The sequence below is a fragment of the Sapajus apella genome, unplaced genomic scaffold (assembly GCF_009761245.1).
Source record: "Sapajus apella isolate SASKATOON/1434 unplaced genomic scaffold, GSC_monkey_1.0 scaffold26, whole genome shotgun sequence".
Taxonomy (NCBI): domain Eukaryota; kingdom Metazoa; phylum Chordata; class Mammalia; order Primates; family Cebidae; genus Sapajus; species Sapajus apella.
In genome coordinates this window covers 9,915,961-9,939,903 of record NW_022436966.1, presented here as the reverse complement: position 1 = coordinate 9,939,903, position 23,943 = coordinate 9,915,961, and the positions used below count along the sequence as shown (strand labels likewise).

The following is a 23,943-nucleotide window of genomic DNA, read 5'->3' as shown; positions in this document are numbered from 1 at the left end:
CAATAATAGTGGGGGACTTCAGTACTCCATTGTCAGCACTAGACAGGTCATCAAGACCAGGTCAACAAAGAAACAATGGATTTAAGCTATACCCAAGAAAAAAAAGGATTTAACAGATATTTACAAAACAATCCACCCAACAACTGCAGAATATATATTCTACTCATCAGCATATGGAACTTTCTACAAGACAGACCATAGGACAGGCCACAAAACAAGTCTCAGTAAAAACTGAAATTGTATCAAGTACTCTCAGAGCACAGTAAAACACAACTGAAAATAAACTCTAAAAGGAACCCTCGAAACCATGCAAATGCATGGAAATTAAGTAACCTGCTCCTAAATAACTGTTGGGTCAACAATGAAATCAAGATGGAAATTTAAAAATTCTTTGAACTGAACGATAATAGTGACAGAGCCTATCAAAACTGCTGGGATACAGCAAAGATGATGCTAAGAGGAAAGTTCATAGCCTTAAATGCGTACATCAAAAAGTCTGAAAGAGCACAGACAATCTAAGGTCACACCTTAAGGAACTAGAGAAACAAGAACAAACCAAGCCCAAATCCAGCAGAAGAAAAGAAATAACAAAGATGAAAGCAGAAGTAAATGAAATTGAAACAAATAATAACAACAAAAATACAGAAGATAAATGAAACAAAAAGCTGGTTCTCTGAAAAGATAAATAAAATTGACAGACCATTAGCAAGATTAACCAAGAAAAGAAGAGAGATGATAAAAATAAGTTCAAAATGGGAGATATTATAACCAACACCACAGAAATACAAAAGATAATTCAAGGCTACTATGAGTAACTTTATGACCATAAACTAGAAAACTTAGAGGAGATGGATAAATTCCTGGAAATAGATCAGTACTACTCTGAACAGACCAGTAACAGGCAGAAATACTGAGGTGGTAATTTAAAAATTGCCAACAAAAAAATCCAGGAACAGACAGATTCACAGCTGAATTCTATTAGACATTCAAAGAAGAATAAGTACCAATCCTACTGACACTACTCCACAAGATAAGGAGAAAATCCTCCATAAATCATTCTATGAAGCCAGTATCACCCTAATACCAAAACAAGGGAAGGACATAACAAAAAAAGAAAACTAAAGACCAATATCCCTGATGAATAAAGATGCAAAAATCCTAGCTAACTATATCAAAAACAACATATCAGAAAGATAATCCACCATGATCAAGTGGGTTTCATGCCAGGGATACAGGCATAATTTAACATACTCAAGTTAATAAATGTGATACACCACATAAACAGAATTAAAAACAAAAATCACATGATCATCTCAGTAAATGCAGAAAAAGCATCTGACAAAACCCTCAGCAAAACTGGCATAGAAAGGACATACCTTAATGTAATAAAAGCCATCTATGACAAACCCACAGCCAACATAATACTGAATGGGGAAAAGCTGAAAGCATTTCCCCTGAGAACTGAAACAAGACAAGGATACTGTCTCTCAACACTTCTATTCAACATAGTACTGGAAATCCCGGCCAGAGCAATTAGACAAGAGCAACAAATTAAGGGCAACCAAATGGGTAAAGAGAAAGTCAAACTGTCACTGTTTGCTGATAATACAATGACATACCTAGGAAACCCTAAAGACTTCTCTAAAAAGCTCCTAGAACTAATAAACGAATTCAGTAAAGCTTCAGGATACACAATTAATGTACATAGATCAGTAGCCTTGCTATACACCAACAGTGACCAAGCTGACAATAAAATCAAGAACTCAACCCCTTTTACAATAGCTGCAAAAGAAAAAAAAAACTCAGAAATATACCGAATTAAGGAGGTGAAAGATCTCTACAAGGAAAACCACAAAACATTGCTGAAAGAAATCACAGATCACAAAAACAAATGGAAATACACCCCATGCACATGGATGGGTAGAATCAATATTGTGAAAATGGTCATACTGCCAAAAGCAATCTACAAAGTCAATGTAATTCCCATCAAATACCACCATCATTCTTCACTGCACGAATGATGCCAAAGTAAGACTAAGCAAAAAGAACAAATCTAGGGGAATCACATTACCTGACTTCAAACTATAATACAAGGCCATAGTTACCAAAACAGCATAGTGCTAGTATAAAAATAGGCACAGAATAGAGAACCCAGAAATAAACCCAAACACATACAGCCAATTGATCTTTGACAAAGCAAACAAAAACATAACAGTGGGGAAATGACACCCTATTCAAATGGTGCTGGGATAATTGGCAAGCCACATGCAGAAGAATGAAACTGGATCCTCATCTCTCACCTTACACAAAAATAAACTTAACATGTATTAAGGACTTAAATCCAAGACCTGAAACTTAAAATTTCTAGAAGATAACATTGGAAAAACCCCTCTAGACACTGGCTCAGGCAAGGATTTCATGACCAAAAACTCAAAAGCAAATGTAATAAAGATAAATAACTGGGACCTAATTAATCTAAAGAAGTTTTGCACAGCAAAATGAACAGTCAGCAGAGTAAACAGCCAACCCACAGAGTGGGAGAAAAAAATCTTCACAATCTATACATCTGACAAAGGACTAATATCCAGAACCTACAATTAAACAAATCAGTAAGAAAAAAACAAACAATCCCATCAAAAAGTGGGCTAAGGACATAAATGGACAATTCTCAAAAGAAGATATACAAATGGCCAACAAACACTTGAAAAAATGCTCAACATCACTAATCATCAGGGAAATGCAAATTAAAACCATAATGCGATATACCACCTTACTCCTGCAAGAATGGCCATAATCAAAAAATTTTAAAAAATAGTAATAGATTTGGCAGGGATGTGGTGAAAGGAAACACTTTTACACTGCTGGTGGAAATGTAAACTAGTACAACCACTATAGAAAACAGTGTGGAGGTTCCTTAAAGAACTAAAAGTAGAACTACCATTTGATCCAGCAGTCCCACTACTGGTATCTACCCAGATGAAAAGAAGTCATTAAACGAAAATGATACTTGCCCATGCATGTTTACAACAGCACAATTTGCAATTGCAAATATATGGAACCAGCCCAAATTCCCGTAAATCAGTAAGTGGATAAAGGAACTGTGGTCAATACATGCAATGGAATACTACTTAGCCGTAAAAAGGAATGAAATAATGGCATTCACAGCAATTTAGGTAGAACTGGAGACCATTATTCTAAGTGAAGTAATTCAGGAATGGAAAAACAGACACCGTATGTTCTCATTCATAAGTGGGAGTTTCCTATGAGGATGCAAAGGCATAAGAATGATACAATGGACTTTCAGGACTCAGAGGAAAGGGTAGGAGGGGAGTGAAGGATAAAAGACTGCAAATCGGATACAGTGAATACTGTATAAAAAAGGAAGAAAAATAAGTAAAGATCCAGAAATATAAAATACTATCCTATTAAAAAAAAAAAGAAAAGAAAAACCATTCTGTATTTATAGGTGAGGGAATTAGTTTTTAACTGATACAAGGTAAAGATCATTGGACTGACAACATGAACTAAGCTTTGGTAATGATGAAAACCTATAAATCCTCATCATTTGACACATAGAACAATCCAACCTCAGATTGCATCCTCTGAAATCTTTCATGTTGCTGTGGTTGCCTTGCTTACTTTTAAACAATTGGACTTTCCAAAGAAATACGGAGCCCTTAAAGAGATGACTACTAAAATAAATTCATAAATCCTAAATTTACCATTTCTTGGGAGAAAATGATGTACATTAGCAGAGGAGTAGCCAAGTTCAAAGACTGAGAGTCCAAATGTATTAGCATGAAGATACTGATGAACATTTTCACTCCTTTTCTAAGAGTTATAGAGCATTATGTTGTGGTCAGCAGACATGCTATCTTTGGAACCACCATACTGGATATGTGCACAAAAAGAGGTCCCTTGGGGAGCCTGTTGAGGTAGTTTACTTACTTTATAAGTAAGTAAAATTTAACAAAATTTAAGAAAAATTTAACAGAAAGGGTTAAGGGGGTCATTTCCTCAAGCTAAAAATGTGGCTTGGACATCAAAATTTTAATTTATTGTGATATCAGAGATCTTTTGAAATAGAACATACACAGATTTTTAGAAGAACTAGCTAACAATCTTATCTAGAAACTGAAGAAGTGAATGGACAATGTTAGGGGGTCTCTCAAAGACTTTAACTATGTGAAGACTGGCCTGGACCTGTGGGCAGGGTGGAAATGAAGTTACCTTGTTAAAATATATCACACCAAGAATGTGCTGGAAGTATAAGGTCTATTTTAGAAGTATCTTTATAATCATAGAAATGAGGCACAGAATACAACAGAACAAAAAAAAAAAAAAAGATAAGTCCCATTAAAAATGTTAAAAGCAGACTCATTGGTACACCAGCTTAATTAACCAATTAGATTACTGTAAATTACAAAATTTTACATACATTTTATCATTAAAATTCCGCTTCTGAATCGAATTAATGTAATAGTAAGAGATATCCTTCTCCAGACATCCCCTCATCAGACACACACACAAAATTACTATTAAATTAAAATTCACTAAAGTCTATCTAAAAAGGATTGTCTATTGGGATGCTCCACTGCATATTTTAAGATGCCAAACATGTTCAAATTTACCCTGTGTGATGGGTAAGGTTGGAGGTCATGAGACATGCCTCTTACTACAGGTGGTAGGCTTGACCTCCAGTCAAATAATTCTGAACCTTTTTTCTTTTTGAGATGGAGTCTCACAATGTCACCCCGGCTGGAGTGTAATGGCATGATCTCGGCTCACTGCAACCTCCATCTTCCGGGTTCACTAGATTCTACTGCCTCAGCCTCCTGAGTAGCTCGGATTACAGGCGCACACCACGACACCAGGCTAATTATATATATATATATATGTGTGTGTGTGTATATATATATATATATATATATATTTTTTTTTTTTTTAAGTAGAGACAGGTTTTCACCGTGTTGGCCAGACTGGTCTCCAACTCCTGATCTTATGATCTACCTGCCTCAGCCTCCCAAAGTGCTGGGATTTCAGGCGTGATCCACCGTGCCCAGGCAATTCTGAGCCTATTTTTAACATGAGTAATGACATTAAAAACCACAAATTTGAGTTGTACTAAGTTTGAAACTTTCTGGAGCATATTTTGTATTCCAGTTTCAAAGTATGATTGAATTATAAAAATAAGCTATAATTTTCCATCCTTTTTAATAATATCCTAAGGCAAATATAAGTATGATGATTCTAAAAATGCTAACTCACCCTTGTAAACGACCTCTGAAAAATAAAAATGTATGCCAGTTGAGAAGGTAACTAAATAGTTGCCTCCATGAGCAAACACAGACTAGACAAAAAATGAGGAAAAACTAGAATCCACTAAAATGGTAGATTAAGATCTGTTTACACTTACTACAAATTTGATGTTGTAGCTTTATAAATAGAACCATGGGCCTAAACTACAAACAAGAATGATGACACAAAAGAATCACAAGCAGACCTAAAAGACATCTAGAAAACTCTCCACCTCAAATCAACATAATGTACATACTTCTCGGCACCACATCAAACTTATTCTAAAATTGACCACACAATTGGAAGTAAAACACTCCTCAGCAAATGCAAAAGAACATAAATCGTAACAAACTCTCTCTCAGACCACAGTGCCTATCAAATAAGAACTCAAAATTAAGAAACTCTCAAAATTGCACAACTACATAGAAACTGAACAACCTGCTTATGAATGAATACTGGGTAAATAACAAGTTTAAGACAGAAATAAACAAGTTCTTCGAAACCAATGAGAACAAAGACAATGTATCAGATTCTTGGATACAGCTAAAGGAGCAGTTAGAGGGAAATTTATAGCACTAAATGCCCACAGGAGAAAGTAGGAAAGATCCAAAATCGACATCCTAACATCACAATTAAAGAAAGTAGAGAAGCAAAGCAAACAAATTCAAAAGCTAGGAGACAACAAGAAATAACTAAGACCAGAGCAGAGCTCAATACAGGCCAAAAAAAATCCAGCAGCACATCAAAAAGCTTATCTAACATGATCAAGTCAGCTTCATCCCTGGGATGCAAGGCTGGTTCAACATACACAAATCAATAAATGTAATCCATCATATAAACAGAACCAATGACAAAAACCACATGATCATCTTAATAGATGCAGAAAAGGTCTTAATAAAATTCAACACGCCGCCATGCTAAAAATGCTAAATAAACTAGATACTGATTGAACATATCTCAAAATAGTAAGAGCTATTTATGACAAACCCACAGCCAAGATCATACTAACTGGGCAAAAGCTGGAAGCATTCCCCTTGAAACCTGGCACAAGACAAGGGTGTGCACTCTCACCACTACTATTCAACATAGTCTTGAAAGTTCTGGGCAGGGTAATCAGGCAAGAGAAAGAAATAAAGTGTATCCAATTAGGAAGAGAGGAAGTCAAATTGTCTGTTTGCAGATGACATGATTGTATATTTAGAAGACCCCACTGTCTCAGCCCAAAATCTCCTTAAGCTGACATGCAACTGAAGCAAACAATGAGGATACAAAATCAATGTGCAAAAATCACAAGCATTCCTATACACCAATTATAGAGAAACAAAGAGCCAAATCATGAGGGAACTCCCATTCACAATTGCTACAAAGAGAATAAAATACCTAAGAATATAACTTACAAGGGATGTGAAGGACCTCTTCAAGGAGAACTACAAACCACTGCTCAAGGAAATAAGAGAAGACACGAATGAAAAAACATATCCATGCTCATGGATAGGAAGAATCAATATCGTGAAAATGACCATACTACCCAAAGTAATTTATAGATTCAGTGCTATCCCCAGCATGCTACCATTGACTTTCTCCACAGAATTAGAAAAAACTACCTTAAATTTCATATGGAACTAAAAAAGAGCCCATATAGCCAAGACAATCCTAAGGAAAAAGAACAAAGCTGGAGGTATCATGCTACCTGACTTCAAACTATACTACAAGGCTACAGTAACCAAAACAGCATGGTACTGGTACCAAAACAGACCTATAGACCAAGGGAACAGAAAAGAGGCCTAAGAAAAACAGCATACATCTACAACTGATCTTTGGCAAACCTGACAAAAACAAGCAATGAAGAAATAAACAGTGCTGGGAAAACTGGCTAGCCATATGCAGAAAACTGAAACTGGACCCCTTCCTTACACCTTATACAAAAATTAACTCAAGATGGATTAAAGACTTAAACATAAGACCTAAAACCATAAAAACCCTAGAAGAAAACCTAGACAATACCATTCAGGATATAGGCATGGGCAAAGAATTCATGACTACAACACCAAAAGCAATGGCAACAAAAGCCAAAATTGACAAATGGGACCTAATTAAACTAAAGGGCTTCTGCACAGCAGAAAAAACTACCATTGGAATGAACAGGCAACCTACAAAATGGGAGAAAAATTTTGCAATCTATCCATCTGACAAAGGGCTAACATCCAAAATCTACAAAGAACTTAAAACAAACTTACAAAAAACAAACGACAACATCAAAAAGTGAGCAAAGGATATGTACAGACACTTCTCAAAATAAGACATTTATGAGGCCAATAAACATATGAAAAAAGCTGAAAGCTCATCATCACTGGTCATTAGAGAAATGCAAACCAAAACCACAATGAGATACCATCTCACACCAGTTAGAATGGTGATCATTAAAAAGTCAGGAAACAACAGATGCTGGAGAAGATGTGGAGAAACAGGAACACTTTTACACTGTTGGTAGGAGTGTAAATTAGTTCAACCATTGTGGAAGACACTGTGGTGATTCCTCAAGGATCTAGAACCAAAAATACCATTTGACCCAGCAATTCCATTACTGGGTATATACCCAAAGGATTATAAATCATTCTAGTATAAAGACATGTGCACACATATGTTTATTGCAGCACTGTTCACAATAGCAAAGACTTGGAACAAACCCTAATGACCATCAATGATAGACTGAGTAAAGAAAATGTGGTACATATACACCATGGAATACTATGCAGCCATAAAAAAAAGATGAGTTCATGTCTTTGCAGGGACAGGGATGAAGGTGGAAACCATCATTCTTGGCAAACTAACACAAGAACAGAAAATCAACCACCACATGTTCTCACTCATAAATTGGAGTTCAACAATGAGAACACATGGACACAGGTAGGGGAATATCACACACCAAGGCCTATCAGGAGGTGGGGGGAGTTTACAAGAGGGATAGCATTAGAAGAAATACCTAATGTCAATGGTTGATGGGTGCAGCAAACCACCATGCATACCTATGTAACAAACCTGTACATTATGCACATGTTACCATGGCACATGCATACCTATGTAACAAACCTGTACATTATGCACATGTATCCCAGATCTTAAAACATAATACATATATATATAATTAAATCTATGCCAGCAAACATCTACTACAACATTGAGACCACTTCAAACAAAAATACAATATGAAAAGATTTTTATTAGTGTTTATCATATGTCAGTACAACTATACAACTATACTAATTAATACTGATTAATGAGCCTGTTGTCCTATGTCAATCTGTCTAATGTTAGCTCTAGAATGACTAGAATTCAAACTATGAAATATCCACTGCTAAAAAAAGTTTTTGTCCATTACCTATCATAACACAAGAATACCAATTACTACATAGTTTTCAGCTCCATTGGTTAAACACTGCAAAGGCTTGTCAAACCATTTTACCTGACAGACATATTTGTTCTTCCATTTGCTCAGCACACACTGACTGTTTTGCATCAGCTCCTGAAGTACAACAGAAAAAGAGAGAGTGCAGTTGGCTATACACATTATCATTATCAGTTAAACTGCCTCTGACTTGCAAGCAAAAAAAGATCAACATGCCACACAAAGACGCAACTGTTTTGGAACTCATCACTGGACAAAAGCAAAGCTATCATCACCATGAGAGTTGATCCTTTATGAAAATTAAAGCTGTTGAAAGATGTTTTAAAAACAGATTTGTTTGTTGCCATTTTTGAAACTTTTTGAAAGATACCTCCAACTCTTTGAGTGAGTCTCGGAGTTTTTCTGGGCGTCTGTTTTTGAGCGTCCAAGGATAATCTCGTGCTGGCAAATAAAACATGTACTACAGTTAGTTAAACAAGATTTTTTAAAAAGGAAATTCTGCTTAGCAGTGTGCCTTAGGAAGATTAAAATAAAACACCTCTATACTTGAGCGGAAGTAGGCTTCATTTCCATCATCAAATGACAGCCTTTTGAAAGGCTTTGTCATAGAAACAGGATTTTTACCACAAAACAATCTCCCTAATCATAATTTTACGATGACAACCAACAAGGCTTGGAGAATCCCTGGAAAAGTTTGCTAGGCTTGTGAATCTAGTAATTCATTGTAAATGATGTACTCTTTACCAAGAAAGTAACTTTTTCATGTAAATAATTAAATGTTCAATCCAAAAGAAATTCCAAATTCTCCAAGTAGCCTGTACTCAGACCTAAAAAAATTATCATGAGTAAATGAATATAATGAGCAAAGAAATGTAAATATGAAAAAAATTAAAAATAAAAATTTACATAAAAATATATGAAGTTAAGCATCAAAGCACGACATTTTAAAACTATGGAAAAATCTGAGGGAAATCCAAGTTTTAACAAATAAGGCCCTAACAGTGCTCTTTTTAATTAAGAACAGCTTTCTTTAAAGTATATACCATAATGGTAAGACTTTGTTTTGTTTTAAATAAATTTAATTGAAAGATAAAATTATTTAGTAGAGTCATGTTACCCTAAAATAAATTAAAAATAGTTCTGTTTAAAATAATTTTAAAATGTTAAACTCATATCTATTTCATCAGAAAAATGAATTCATCTTTGGATTCTCCTCATTAATAATTCTAAATAACAGTTATAAGTATATTTGTGCATATGTATGTGTTGTATGTGCATATACATATATATAGTACACACAGATGCTTAAATTTGAGAGTAGAATTGCTATATATCTTATTTCAGCAAATGAATTTGGTCTATAAACAATTTTGATGCGTAGAATATAAGTGCAAATTTTTAAATCTGTGTTGCAGCTACTAACACAGTAGTTTTCAAAATTAAATGTCAGTTCAATGATTTAAAAAACAAGAAAAAAGCCAGGTGCAGTGGCTCACGCCTGTAATCCCAGCACTTTAGGAGGCGGAGGCGGGCAGATCACCTGAGGTCAGGAGTTTGAGACCAGCCTGATCAAAATGGAGAAACCCTGCCTCTACTAACAATACAAAATTAGCTGGGCGTGATGGCACGTCTGTAATCCCAGCTACTGTAATCCCAGCAGGAGAATCACTTGAACCTGTGAAGCAGAGGTTGCAGTGAGCCAAGATTGCGCCATTGCACTCCAGCCTGGGCAACAAGAGCGAAACTCCCTCTCAAAAAAAAAAAAAAACAAAACACCACCCAAGAGAACAAATGGGATTTTCAGCTCTAGCTATACTCCATAAAAATCTTAATGTATGTTTAATTTTAAGTCATTAAAACCATATTACCTTGTAGCCATAATATACTTATATACACTTATATACTGGAGATCAGAGAAGACTAGAGTGAATAAAATGCTAATACTGATATTACAAATACTATTTTCTTAAAAATGGGTAAGAAATGTTAACAATGTTGGCCATGTATTAATAATTAAGTGTTTAATTTAAGTTTGGTACAATTATCTTAAACATACTAAATAACACATAGTTCATTAAGGAAGTTTATCTTTACATAAACGTACATTTTGTAAAGGCCTGACAAATACAATTGTTAGGCATATGTTTATATTCCTAAGCAATGAGAATTTGTAATTATAAGAAATTTGGAGGGAATAATGTTTCCTATTTGTTCCAGATGAATATTTTATAATACTGAACTTTTCAGTTTTATAGTTCCAAAAAAATATAAAGTAGGCTTACACTCTGCCAGCTTCTGCTTTTCTTCTAAGTTACCATGCTCTGTCGCAGATATTGAAGCAGAAAGGATAGAAAGAAAAAACAAAAGCAGAATTTATTTTTATTATAATGCTTTGTATTTTAATATGTATACATATATTAACATTACATGTATTACTGAAATTAATAAATTATGCTAAGGTTCTAAAAGAACAGTTGAAAAACATGCCATAATTTGGATGTTTTCATTTCATAGAGATATTTCCTATATTTGCAGTGAAAGGGCACAACAGGTGGACCAATATCCTAAGCTTCCACTCTCATCAGATAGGAGAGTGCAATGGAGCCCAGAACAGAAGCTGCTTCAGTCTGTCATCAGAACCGTGAAGTCAGCCTATTAACCACTAAGCTAAGCACACAGGATGCTCACACAGCCCACTTCAACAGAGACCAAAACAGGAAGTAACTTTAGCTAGAAAGACCTTTTGGCCCATCATAAAACTTCAGGGATTAACAGGATTAATCAGATAAGGAAAATTGATCATTCACTCAGAAATGCCTATTTCAGATATTAGGTGAGGATCCAGGAGGCCAGCATCAGTAGGACCTATGCATTAACAATGCCCTCTACTGGGACACTGATAAATACACGTGAATAGACTGCCCTGTTATCAGTCTGATCAAGAGTAAGATGAAAATTTTCATGTCCTTCTACAGCATTTTCTCGATATTACTTTATTTAATATAGAACAGATCAATATCAACCTCAGCATTTTTCTAAAGAACTGAAGGGGCTTTTTTTAAAATTCTAGAATTTATCTAAAGCTCATAAGAAGAAGGTTTTTAATGGTCAGTACTTCATGGTTTAGAATATTTAGTTAATAAAAATTAATTGCACAGAATAGGTACTTTACCTGGTGGATCTTTCTTGTCATAATACTGGTAGATCCCAATGTCTCTATCTATAGAAAGGAAGAAATAACATTAAATTGTGGTTTAAAAGACCCAGGGAATAAAAAGCCAAGCCATACTATACTGGGGGAAGGGTAGGGAGAAAAGCAGAAAACAGTCTCCTTATGTTACTAGAAATAAAATGGCTCAAAAGCATCTGGAGATAAGTTCATATACTCTAGGGATATGCAGAAACTGTAAAGTTTATCAATCTAATGAGAAAAGATTTATACAAAACTAGAATGGCATGAGAAAAAGATTAGTAAAGAACTGAAATCAAGAAAAACCAAGTTTTCTATTTCACACTTCCTCTGATATTTTTCACAGGGCGCTACCGAAAGGAACTGCCACTAAGCAATGCCAAATGAAATCAGTGCATGGAAGAAAATGCCCTGTTGGATTCTGAGCTGTGGTTTTCTTTTCTCCAATTTAGCTCAAGAGTCTAGTTTCTATCCTATGGCATTTGGGAGAAATCTGCAGAAAAGAAAGGGAAGATTAGAGGAAGCTTTGGATAAATTATTATCTAAAACTTGTTTAAACTGGGAAAGCCCCTTCTAAACCTGCTCAAATTCAGACACTTTGCTGAGGCTACCTAAGAAGCAAAGCTAGGCTTCCCAGATGTCAGGATTCGTTTAATCAAGAATGTATTGCAATTTAAATATAAAAGAATAAAATAATTTTGTCCATTTTCTTCATATCTATGAATAAAAAAGTATTTCTTTCATTGAAGGAACATTTGTTTTCTTCCATGCAAAATAATTCTCAGTTACTAACGTAAGGATAAGGAGTATATAACTGTTTGTAAAGAGGTGAAAGCAGTACAGGCTGCCCCCTAGTGACTGACTGCCCTAAACTTTCTCAAATTGAATGATAAAACCAAAAAAAAGTATTACTGCTACAATTAACTTTTCTAATATAGTCTTTCAAAATAGTCAATTGTGTGTACTAGTTGAAGCTCTATTTTATTCATCATGTCATTAGTAGAGGCATACAATTTTAAAGAATGCAGTTCATGTCTCTAGACTGAATATATCTAATAAGGATTGACTGGGAAAAATCATGAGTAGAACTTCTTGGATACTGATATTTTGTTTGTTGTCCTGGGTGGTGATTTTATGGGTGTTTTCTCATTCTGATAGTTCACAACATAATCTTACGATGTCTACACTTTTCAGTACATACGCTATACTTCAGTAAAAAGCTTTTTAAATCTATTGATAATTGATAATATATAAGATATTTAAAGTGTGATGAGGAATGGGATATTTACATAATTTCAAGGTACTTCCCTACGAAATACTTAGTAATAACAAAGAAGAAATTAACTTTGCAGTGGAGAAGCCTAGCAGACACTGCCTTAATCAGGTAATCATGAGTATCATCAGGAAAGGGACAAACTGAAATTATGCAGCACCTGATAGGATGCATTGAGAATACAGCATCATTTGTGAGATATTTCCATCAAAAATGCATAACCTGAATCTAATTGTGAGGAAATTTCAATTTCCTAACTTAGGAACATCCTACACAAAAACTGGCCTAGTACCTTCAAAAATGTTAAGGTAATAAAACCTAAAAAAAGAAAAGGGATGAAGGATGACAAGAATGAAGGACACTAAAGAAACATGGTAACAATACCATGTGTTACTGTGAACAAAATCCTTTTCCAAAAAAAGAACAAAGGTGGGACAACTGGTGGACTGGTCCATTTAGACTGAAGTACATCATTGTTAATTTCCTGATATCGATGGCTATACAGTAATGCAGGACAAAATTCTTTTTGTAGGACATATACACGAATATATTTGGAGGTGATCAAGCATCAGGCTACAACTTACTCTCAAATGGTACAAGAAAAAAAGATTCTCTGTATTGGCAATTTTTCTGTAAGTTTGTGATTATATCAAACATTTTAAAAATAAACATCAAGCACAATGAAAGCACATTAATAGGGTTACTAATTTAGTACAGATAAGAGGGAAGCCTTCTCTAAGTGACTTAATAAAGCTGAGTACTAAAGAAGTAGGATTCATAAAAGGTTAAACAGAAGAATGTCCCAATAGAGAGGCCCTGCAAAAATGCAGTTGGGGTTAAAGACCATTTCCATGGGGCTACCGTGCACCACTGTGTGATTCTTCCCTAAAACCATTCACTGCCTCAGAATAGAAGAAACAGGGATGGAAAACTTTAGGACTGATGGAAGGGCAGGAAAGGAGTTTGTTGGGCATGAACAGAAGATAAGGGGTAAAAGGGGATCAAGACGGAACAGCTCAGACTTCCAACCATGGGGTCCAAGCTGGGTAGGAAGATAAATTAAGAAGGCCCAATGGACTAGGAGAATATCAAGGGATTAAAAGATTAACGGTCTCAAAGAATCATAAAACCTAGGTATATGAGAATAAGGGAATAAGATGAAAAATGGGCAATTATGATTAGAGAAGAAAATATTTCAATTAAAGATTTCCACCAGCAGTAAAATTTCTTTTTTCTATTTTCTGAGGAGATTTCTTTTACACTTTGGAGTTTTGAATTTTTTTTTAACACATTTTTACTTTTCAAGAGATCTGTATAACTTCAAATATTTTCTGAAGCTTCTGTTTTTGTTTCTTTTTTCATGGATTTAGTATGTTTTCTTAGGTCTCTGTTGTACTTTTTTTCCCCCTTCCTACATTATCTCTATTTCTTCAGAAATCCATTCATCTATTCACTTTGTTTTCTTTCCTGTTGAAGATATTCCTCAAATATCTGGTGATCCTTCGTTCTCTGTATTTACAAGTAAGGACTAAAAAGCTGAATGGAAGCCCTGTGTACACAAATAGAGCTTGCCAACTGGTGGGCTTCACTGATTGGCCAAGAACCAGAGCATTTCACCAAAGGACTCCCTCAAACGTCTATGTATATAAGCCTTCTTTCTAGGGTCATGCAGTTCTTCCAGAGAAGACTATCTCAAACTCCTTCTTTCTTGGAAAGTGTACAAATGGGTATGACATTCTCAGAACAAAGTGGGATTAAGAAGACCTTACCCATCAGTATGTAGGCTTCCTTCCATTTCATGCCTGTTTCCTGTTTCCTTCCATGTCTTCTTTCACTGGCCCTGGTGTTCCCACCTTTAGAGCCTCCTTAATTTAATATTTCCACAGCATGAAAGGTATCTCACAACTTCTTTTGCAAACTTGCATCTCCCTTTATCTTTATCATCAGTCTCATGACACATGCCATCTTCTACAATATCTGGCTCCTCAAATTTCTGTATCTTTCCAGAATTTTGAGTCATAAATTGGCTGTCATTGGAACTCTCCTCTGCAGGCAATTTATATTCAGGTTTTTCAGCTCTACTAATTCCTCTTTGCCCCCCATCTTCCATAATTTGTCCAATTTCAGTTGTCCCCTCTCTCGAAAGGGTTTATGCCTTCCTTATTTTTATTCCTTTATTGTCATTTTAGAAGAATTTTAACAGGAAGCAAATGAATGTTAAATCCACTTAGTTTAATTGAAATTTCATCTTTATACATTTTTAAATAGATAAACTTGATGAAAATATCACAGTTATCCTTAATTCTATATTTAATATGAAAAAATGGTATTTTGTAAGGTAAGCCATTTTCTTTGTAATGATGCTTAAGAAATATAAATAATTTTGTCCTCCTAAATACAAGTGTTACTTTGTATAATTAAAGATTTTTAAAAAGATATTTCCTATAAAATATATTATATCCTATGTTAATAAGCATTATTAAAACACACATATAATCCTCCCCCCAAAAAATGTGAAGAACATGAAAATAATTGTACATCTTAGCTATATGTTTGAAATGTTATTTTAAATCAAATAGAAATGCCTTTACCATTAGCTATCCTGTACATATTTATGAATATGTTATTATGATCAATCCCAGAAAAAAATTGAACCTGTGTGTATCATAAGAGGGATCAAACATTAAGCCAATAAAATTAATTTTCAAAAATAAAAACCTAACTCAAGCTGTAAATATTAAGTTAGTAAGAGTAATTAAAAGGAATTATTTCCCATTAACCAATTTTTCATTAAGAATAGAGAAAGGATGCAATTCCAGCTGGAGAATTCAGGCTCTAACCTTTGCTAATACTTATTTATAATGGTGTAACATATTTGAAAAATATTGAAATTAATCCAGAGCTCATTTACCCGCAATGTGTAAGGTATTCTTCAAAGACCACAGGTGCAGTTCAGTCAAGCAGAAAGACATCTGATGGCAGAAGGAATCTCTGTCCTGTTTAAAAAATAATTAAAAAGAGATGCCAATTAAATTATCTTATATTGTCAATAAAATCAAGATACCTTAGAAATAGTAAAAAAAATCATTTGCCACAACTGTTATTTGAAATATGGTCCATTAGAATAAACATGCTCTAGTGTATCCTTGGTTAACCATCCAGAAATAAACTCTAGAAAAAGGAAAAATACGCTTCTTTTCCTGGATTTAGTATGTCATCACATTGAGAAATGTGGTAAGAAGAATATATATAGTATTTAGGTTTTCAATAGCATATGTTTGGTTAAGACTCTGAGTATATTTAGAATTATTTAGTATTTAAGCATTTTTTTAAGTTTTATTTTTAAGGAAAGGAAACATCTGTTAGGTAGTTATTAAGTACAAGCACATTTTGTGGGGCATTTTTGGTATGTAAAGCAAATATTTACAATATCACATATAAACAGGCTAATTAAAGTGGAATTTGCAAGGTAAATGGTATATAGTTACTATTATAAGAAATACAATTACTTAAAAATAACCTCTGAAACCACATTAGCATTCAGTTTAATTTGTTAATCTGCATGTCACAATGGATCCAGATTATTCTATTCTGTGGGTTTTTTTTTTTTTTTTTTTCCAAAAAACAAGATAGTAATAATATACATCCTGTATTTCCTCTCATTTTAATGGCAAGGGCTAGGGATGGACACTATACCTTTTTTTCAAATCAAGTACTACCTCATCAATTTAGACTGATTGGGAGAAGGCCAGTCTGCATTAGTAAAAAGGTCAACATTTTACAAATGTTTGAAAGGAATTTATCTAATTTTCAAATGTTTTCTTGGAAATATATATAGTACTACACTGTATTTATGTTATATTAAATATTAGAAATACACACAATAATTTAAACTATGGACATTTTCTTCATAGAAATCATGAAAGAAATGTTCTTTCCAGTAAACTTCTGAATGAAGTTTGAAAAATATTTTAATATGTTTTAATGGAGGAAAACTCGTTCAGTTCCTTTAACATTAGGAGTGACTAAAAATATTTCCCATAGTATCCATATGGGTGATAATCCAAAATAATTTCAGACATAGTACAAACTGCCTTGGCCCTTCCTTCATCCTTACATATGACCTCAATGCACTTACAATCAAGGAACAGATGCATGTTCAACTAATGAGATACAGTATGCTAAGGATTGGAATGGCAGAGTGAAAAATGTGGCAGTACAGAAGAGGGGCCCAATGCTGCCTTATCAGCTGGGCTATGAGAAAGCTCAGGGAAGTTGTGAAATGTTAGTGGGTCCTCAAAGAAGGCTAGGATTTCACCAGTTGATGATGATGATGATGATGACGATGACAACGACGAGCAGGAAGGAGAAAAAGAAGAGGAAGAAAACGATGGTGATAACAACAGATAACACATACTTGTTCCAAACATTTTACATGTATTAACTCTGTTAATCCTCATAGCTATTCTTTGAGGTAGTATCAGTATTCCTATAATGAGGAAACTGAGGCACAGTGTGGTTACATAGCTAGCAGGTGGTGGAGGTAGGCTTTGGATCTACAAAGACTAGTTCCAGAGTCTGTTTGCAATCACAGTACTCTATTGTACTGGGGTAGACAGAGTTGTGGAAGAGAGTATATACAGTTGTTTGAGTAAAAAGATGGCATGACCCAAGGTTGACAGTAGATTAAAATGCACAGTGGATAGTGACAGAAAGGTGAAGTTGGAAAGGGTAAGGAGGAAACAGGCTATAATAGTAAATTTGGAGTTGATCTGAATTTACTTTATTCCTTATATTAAATGCCTTTAAAGGTAAGAGATGAAATAAGGAACCCATCAATCCCCAGATCTGCCCTACTGTACCTAGATGCTGGCTTCCATTACATACAGGCATGGAGTTAGAAAGCTAGTGGACTGCATTACTTAGAGAAAGACTGCAGTTCATTACCAGCAAGCAGTAGAGAAAAAGGGATATTAAACTAGTTACTAATTCTGCAGTTCAACTGAGTATTACCTTTCAGAGTTATCACTTTGGAAGTGACTCTAGTGAGCCTACTATTACTCAAAATGTTTCCAAAGCAGTGTTCTTTGGAATTGCTTCCAGTTAGTTTTATGAGGCTTATTTTACAATTGTCATCTTACAGTTAAGCTTTTTCTTAACTAAACTACTTACTGTATTACAATAAGTAAACTGCAGCCTTCTCATTTGGAAATGTGAAGACTGGAATGTTTGTTTTAAAATATCAGTTAATGTATTAAATATTTATTTTGCATCTATTTAGCTTAATGTGTGGATTCTAGAATCTGCCTGCCTGTTTTCTTATTCTAATTTCTCAGCTTAGTAGCTAACTTAAACAAATTACCTAACTTCTCTATTTCTTTCCCCCAGCTATAAAATGGGTATAATAAAGTACCTACATCAGGACTGCTTTCAGGATACATTTACTCAATTATCTTAACACTGCAGTTGCTGCTTGCTGTTACCAGTGTATCTATCACTATACAAATTTCTACGGAAAAAAATAAAATAATAAATATGATCTCTGACCATATTTGGCAATCTCACAGTATGAAATAAATAAGTACCAAGCACAATAGGTGGTTTATGAAGGAAAAACATTCAGATGTGGAGAAGTTACTACATAAGAGAAGGTATTCAAATTAGGACATGCAAATGGGTTAATATTTCACTGCAAGAAAAAAAGAAAAGATATGGTAAAGCAGGTACATACTTCCTTCGACACTGAGCATCAAAAGTTACCAACGTCTAGACTATACTAGAAAAATTAAAATCATATTCCTCAATTTAGTTTTTATTCAGATACCAGTAATACTAGTTTATAATTGCATAAGACAAGGCTGAAGTTTAACTGTTTGTTGCTATATAAAAATGTCTTATCATGTAAATTAAATATAAATGAAATTTTACAGATGAAACCAAAAGACTGCACCTTTACCTACATATCAAAAGAAGACAACACTTGAAATTCTGTATTTCAGTTTGAGTCAATTTTATAATAATTTTCAAAACTTTCTCCTGATAACAGAAATGGAGAGTGGAGTATAGTGTTCATTATAATCTACACTGGCTATTTCTAAGAGGCAGAAAAACACTTTTTACTTGAAAAACTGATAGGTCCACTCCCCCATATCTTCACTAAGTTTGAAAGTACTAAATTAATTTTTAAAAATTATACTGTTTCAAGGTGAATAAGTAAAATGAGCTCTGTGAAGAGCTTCAAAGCCAGTATTCAAGCCATTAATTCTCTGTGTTTGGACACAGGGTAAATTCTGAACATAGTACAGTATAGAGTCTATGACCTGGACTTCTCTTCCAGCTCCGTACCCAATGATCCATTTCTAGGTCCAATGGTGGTGGGAGGACTGAGAAAAATGTACAAGGTATTTCTCAAAATGCTCTGATGTACAAACAACACTGCTCTAGTTTCCCACTAAAAAGTAAAGAACAAAAGAAAAAGACATTCTCCTCCTACCTTATAAAGGACCGCTTTGTGGCCCCACAGGGAACCGATCCCATAAGAATGGGGAACTAGGCCAGGCAGGTGGCTCACATCTGTTATCCCAGCACTTCAAGAGGCAGAGGTGGGCGGATCACTTGAGGCCAGGAGTTCGAGACCAGCATGGCCAACATGGCAAAACCCTATCTCTACTAAAAATACAAAAATTAGCTGGGCATGGTGGCACATGCCTGTAATCTCAGCTACTTGGGAGGCGGGGGCAGAAGTTGCAGTGAGTCAAGATCATGCCACTGTACTCCAACCTGGGCAACAGAGTAAGACTCCATTTCAAAAAAAAAAAAAAGGAGAAGTGGTGTGCAGCAGATAAGCAAGAATGGTAAAAGTGGTGGTATCCAGACAAAGCAGGATCTGTATCCAGCAAAAGCAGACATTCAGTCAAGGAGTGGCCTGCATCATCTGAAGAAATAGCAGCAATAATTAGCAAGTAATGGGTACAGCAATGAGAAGAAAATGGCCAGTGTCCTTTAGTAGAGGACTGAGCTGGTTTATTAACAAAATGTCACAACTATTGTGGATTAAGGAGGGGGCTTTGCAAGTGGTCATGCATTAGCTTAGGGGGAAAAGGTAGTCAAATGTAGGTTATTCATCCTTTTTTTTCTTAACTTCAAATATTTGCCAGGAAGACCATGTAAAACAAAAGAAAATTAATGGAGTAAATAAAACAAGTTTGTAGAAATCTATAATAATAACTAGTTGGGCAAGGTGGGAGATGACCATATCAATATCCTTGTTGGTCTTAAAGCTTTATACGCCATGCAGGTTTTTTGAAAGACACAAGTTTTTTAAAGACCTCTAAACATCTTGAATCTCATTCAACTGTGCCACCAGTTAAAAAGAATGCTGGTAATTTCCTGATTTGAAAAATCTGCCTGGAGGAAGTAGTCAAGACTGAACTTGTATTATTCAAATATTGTATTTGTGTATAAATAGTTGTTTTGAAGGAGAGAAGAAAAGAATTTCAGAAGAATGCTGGGTTCTGCATTTTCAGAACAGGGTGTGGGCAGGGGCACCTATCAAAGTAAGCTAAGCAATGCCGCCCCACTCGGTGTCCTTGTACATTTCTCTGAGCAGTAAAACCCAATGCACATGGCACACAACTGTAATAAAAGTAGCTGTACAGGGAGAAATGAAAGAACAAATGAATAAAATATACAGCAAATTATCCGACTATTAAATATTGAATCAGAAAAAGAATTATCCAAATGAAAAGAACAGTAGAATGAAAAACAAACAAAAAAGTCACCCGTAATGTAACTTCATTTATTTTTAAACACCTTTTTAACTTTTACAGTTTTCTCTTTAATTATACAAGGCAGTTGATGACAGTCTCAGAAGGCCATTTTGAATCCAAGCTTCCTACATGAGACAATAAACAGCATGATTTAAATTGAGCTTCACATAAATTTAGAATGACTGCTCTATTTATAGAGGACAATATATGATTGCCCACATTTTAAGGACAGAGATGTGAGAATCCTAGAAAGTCCCTTTTTACTTTCTCCTTACATCCTTAAAAAGTTTTTTCAATGTTTAATATCTTCACTCCAATTTGGGTTACATTAGAGTAAATTAATATTTATTTGTCTTAATAACTTTACTATAGACTAAACTTTGAGAAAGTAACATGCAAAATAGAGATAGTTTCACTACTGTACTGTTGATAATCTCCTTTTGAAAAAAATGTTTTAGAAGTAGAGATTACTTGCCACTGAATAAATCTGCAAAATACATGTACCCTGCCAGGGTAAATTATGTAATTCCCTGGTTTCTGAAGTCAGCTATTTGGGCAGCCATGGGAAGGACACGAAGCTTGAGGGCAAATAAAACCCAAATGTGAAACATGACAGCAAAGAAAGAATTAAGAAATAGAAGACATTGCTGTAGTTATAACAAGGATAAATGCCGGCATGGCATCAATAAGATATTTTAAATGGCTGTGTATTAGCAGAAGACTGTGGGATAGAACAAATGGCTCATTTGTACCTCACAGAGCATTATGAGATCTAAATATCGATTAAGTATCACAACACTTTGAACACTTTACGCATATGTTTACTGAGTCATGGATACACAGATTTATAGAATGGGCCTCTACTATCAAATATCATATAATCAGAGTAGCAGATAAATTAATCACAAAAACAATATGAAGTATGTGGTAAATGCTAATTTAGTAACATAAACAAAGGGCTGGAGGGGTTCAAAGGGCACTTGAGGATTGTCAGATTTTGCTAGAGGGAGATAGAGAGAAAGGAGGGAACACTATCCAAAAGTGTAAATTAGAAAAATGCAAGGCTTATTTGAGGAATAATAAGCAATCTGTTTTGCTGCGCAGGTAGAATACATAAATCTGGGCCATAATAAGGAAGTCTTCACCAAGCTCAGGGATTAGGACTTTATATTTGCTAGGTGGCTAATTAGGAATAACAAAGTTTCTGATCTGGGAAGGAATTTTTAAAAAGAATAATCAATAGATCAGAATTGTTGGAAGATTAACTGGTGGGTAGAATACTGGAGGAGTGAAGGAAGGTTTGGTATGAGTCAACTGTTAGAAAAGTTAAAACAGACAACACTAATATTCGACCTGAATTGGGATGTAGCAGTTGAAATATAAAGAAAGAAAGGTATGTAAATGATCTTTTGAAGAAAGAATCAGCAGCATATGGGCACTGATGATTTGTAAGAGACAGTGTGAGGGAGTGAGAGAGAAGAATCTGGAATGACCACCAACGGATGGGGATCTGGTTACTGCCCATATAGTGACCATTGCCTTAACCATGCCTTTACTGAACAGGCATGCCTGCATCATCATGTGCCCAGTAAATGGGTACCAGTGCATTCCATCTGTTCAGAATGGAACTACTCAACCCACACACCTCAATGTTCCTAGTTACTAACCTGGCTACTTGGTCTCCTGTTTTACTTCTGCCTTGCCCCTCAGTTTGTAGCTCTGGCTCTTCTTAAACTATGATTCAACTTCTTCATCCTGTCAAAGGACCCATGAATACTATTTTTCTTGGCCACACCTAGTTCGCAGGAACCCCTTACCCAGACTTGTTCCCATCTAGTTGATCTGAGTTTCAAGGCCAGGACTTGGATTGAAACACACATAGAAACAGGTTAGTCCAGAAGAAGAGCAAATTTTCTTAATGTTAGCAAGTCGAATTTTACACTCAGTGGGACATTAAGGTACAAGGAAATGCTCTGGTTAGACATGTCTAGTTGGTAGCTAGAAATACAGAAGAGGGGCTTGAACTACATAAAAACTACTTTGGAATTTTCTAAATGGAGAATAGAGTTAAAGCCAATGAATAAGATCATAGAAGAAAAATAAAGTCAAGGATAGTCTGGTAATTCTCCAATAAAGAGTCAACTTAAAAGACAAAGATAATATATTGTTAAGAAAGCCTTGAGCCAGGCACAGTGGCTCACACCTGTAATCCCAGCACTTTGGGAGGCTGAGGCGAGTGGATCACCTGAGGTCAGGAGTTCAAAACCAGCCTGACCAACATGGTGAAAGCCCGTCTCCACTAAAAATACAAAAATAAAATTAGCAAGGCATGGTGGTAGGTGCCTGTAATCCCAGCTCCTCTGGAGGCTGAGGCAGAAGAATTGCTTGCACTCGGGAGGCCGAGGTTGCAGTGAGCTGTGATTGCACCACTGCACTGTGGCCTGGGTGACAGAGCAAGGCACCGTCTAAAAAAAAAAAAAAAAAAAAAAAGAAATTATTGAAAGAGAAAAAAAGGTGTGTGTGTGTGTGTGTGTGTGAAGTGGTTATACAGTGATCAAACTTGTTGGTTTTGAATTTTAATGTAGAGATGACCTCAGTATGATTTAATGAGAAGTAATGTTTTATCAAGTAGATGGAGATTAAGTCTGCTAAAGGTGTGGTTCTACTGTTCTGAATGCTGGGCTCTAAGTCAAAAATGCTTTCATTCTAATCCCACTATGACAAACTTACTCCAAATCATTTAACCTCTGCCTCAATTTCCCCACCTGCAAAAATAGGGATAATGATATTGACCTATATTTGTAAGGTGTTGTAAGGATTAACTAATGCTGAACAATGCTTTGAAGATTAAAAATGCTGAACATTATTAGTGAGTATTGCACAACTAATTGTCTATAATACTAAAAATTTTATCCTTTAATTTTAGGCAAATAGTAGTTATCAAATAAATATTCTAGCTGCTTTAGTACATTTACCTTCTAATGTTATTACGAAATTTATTATTGAA

General features: G+C 35.0%; 1 protein-coding gene across 10 annotated transcripts in view; it reads right to left on the bottom strand.

Moving 5' to 3' along the window:
- Positions 1 to 23,943, bottom strand: part of WDPCP (WD repeat containing planar cell polarity effector) — a 509,410-nt gene that overhangs the window by 393,103 nt on the left and 92,364 nt on the right. For 4 of the 10 annotated variants that reach the window (XR_004273015.1, XM_032291974.1, XM_032291979.1 and 1 more), the window contains exons 2-6: positions 16,079 to 16,163; positions 11,877 to 11,924; positions 10,987 to 11,025; positions 9,075 to 9,145; positions 8,762 to 8,821 (exon numbers count right to left, since the gene is read on the bottom strand). Coding sequence is in view for 9 of the 10 variants with exons in the window: in XM_032291974.1 (XP_032147865.1) it covers positions 8,762 to 8,821; positions 9,075 to 9,145; positions 10,987 to 11,025; positions 11,877 to 11,924; positions 16,079 to 16,163 (303 nt within the window). In the remaining variant the exon portion in view is untranslated. Of the gene's footprint in view, positions 1 to 8,761; positions 8,822 to 9,074; positions 9,146 to 10,986; positions 11,026 to 11,876; positions 11,925 to 16,078; positions 16,164 to 23,943 lie in introns of those variants that run through there. The other 6 variants (XM_032291978.1, XM_032291980.1, XM_032291976.1 and 3 more) reach the window with 5 other exon arrangements.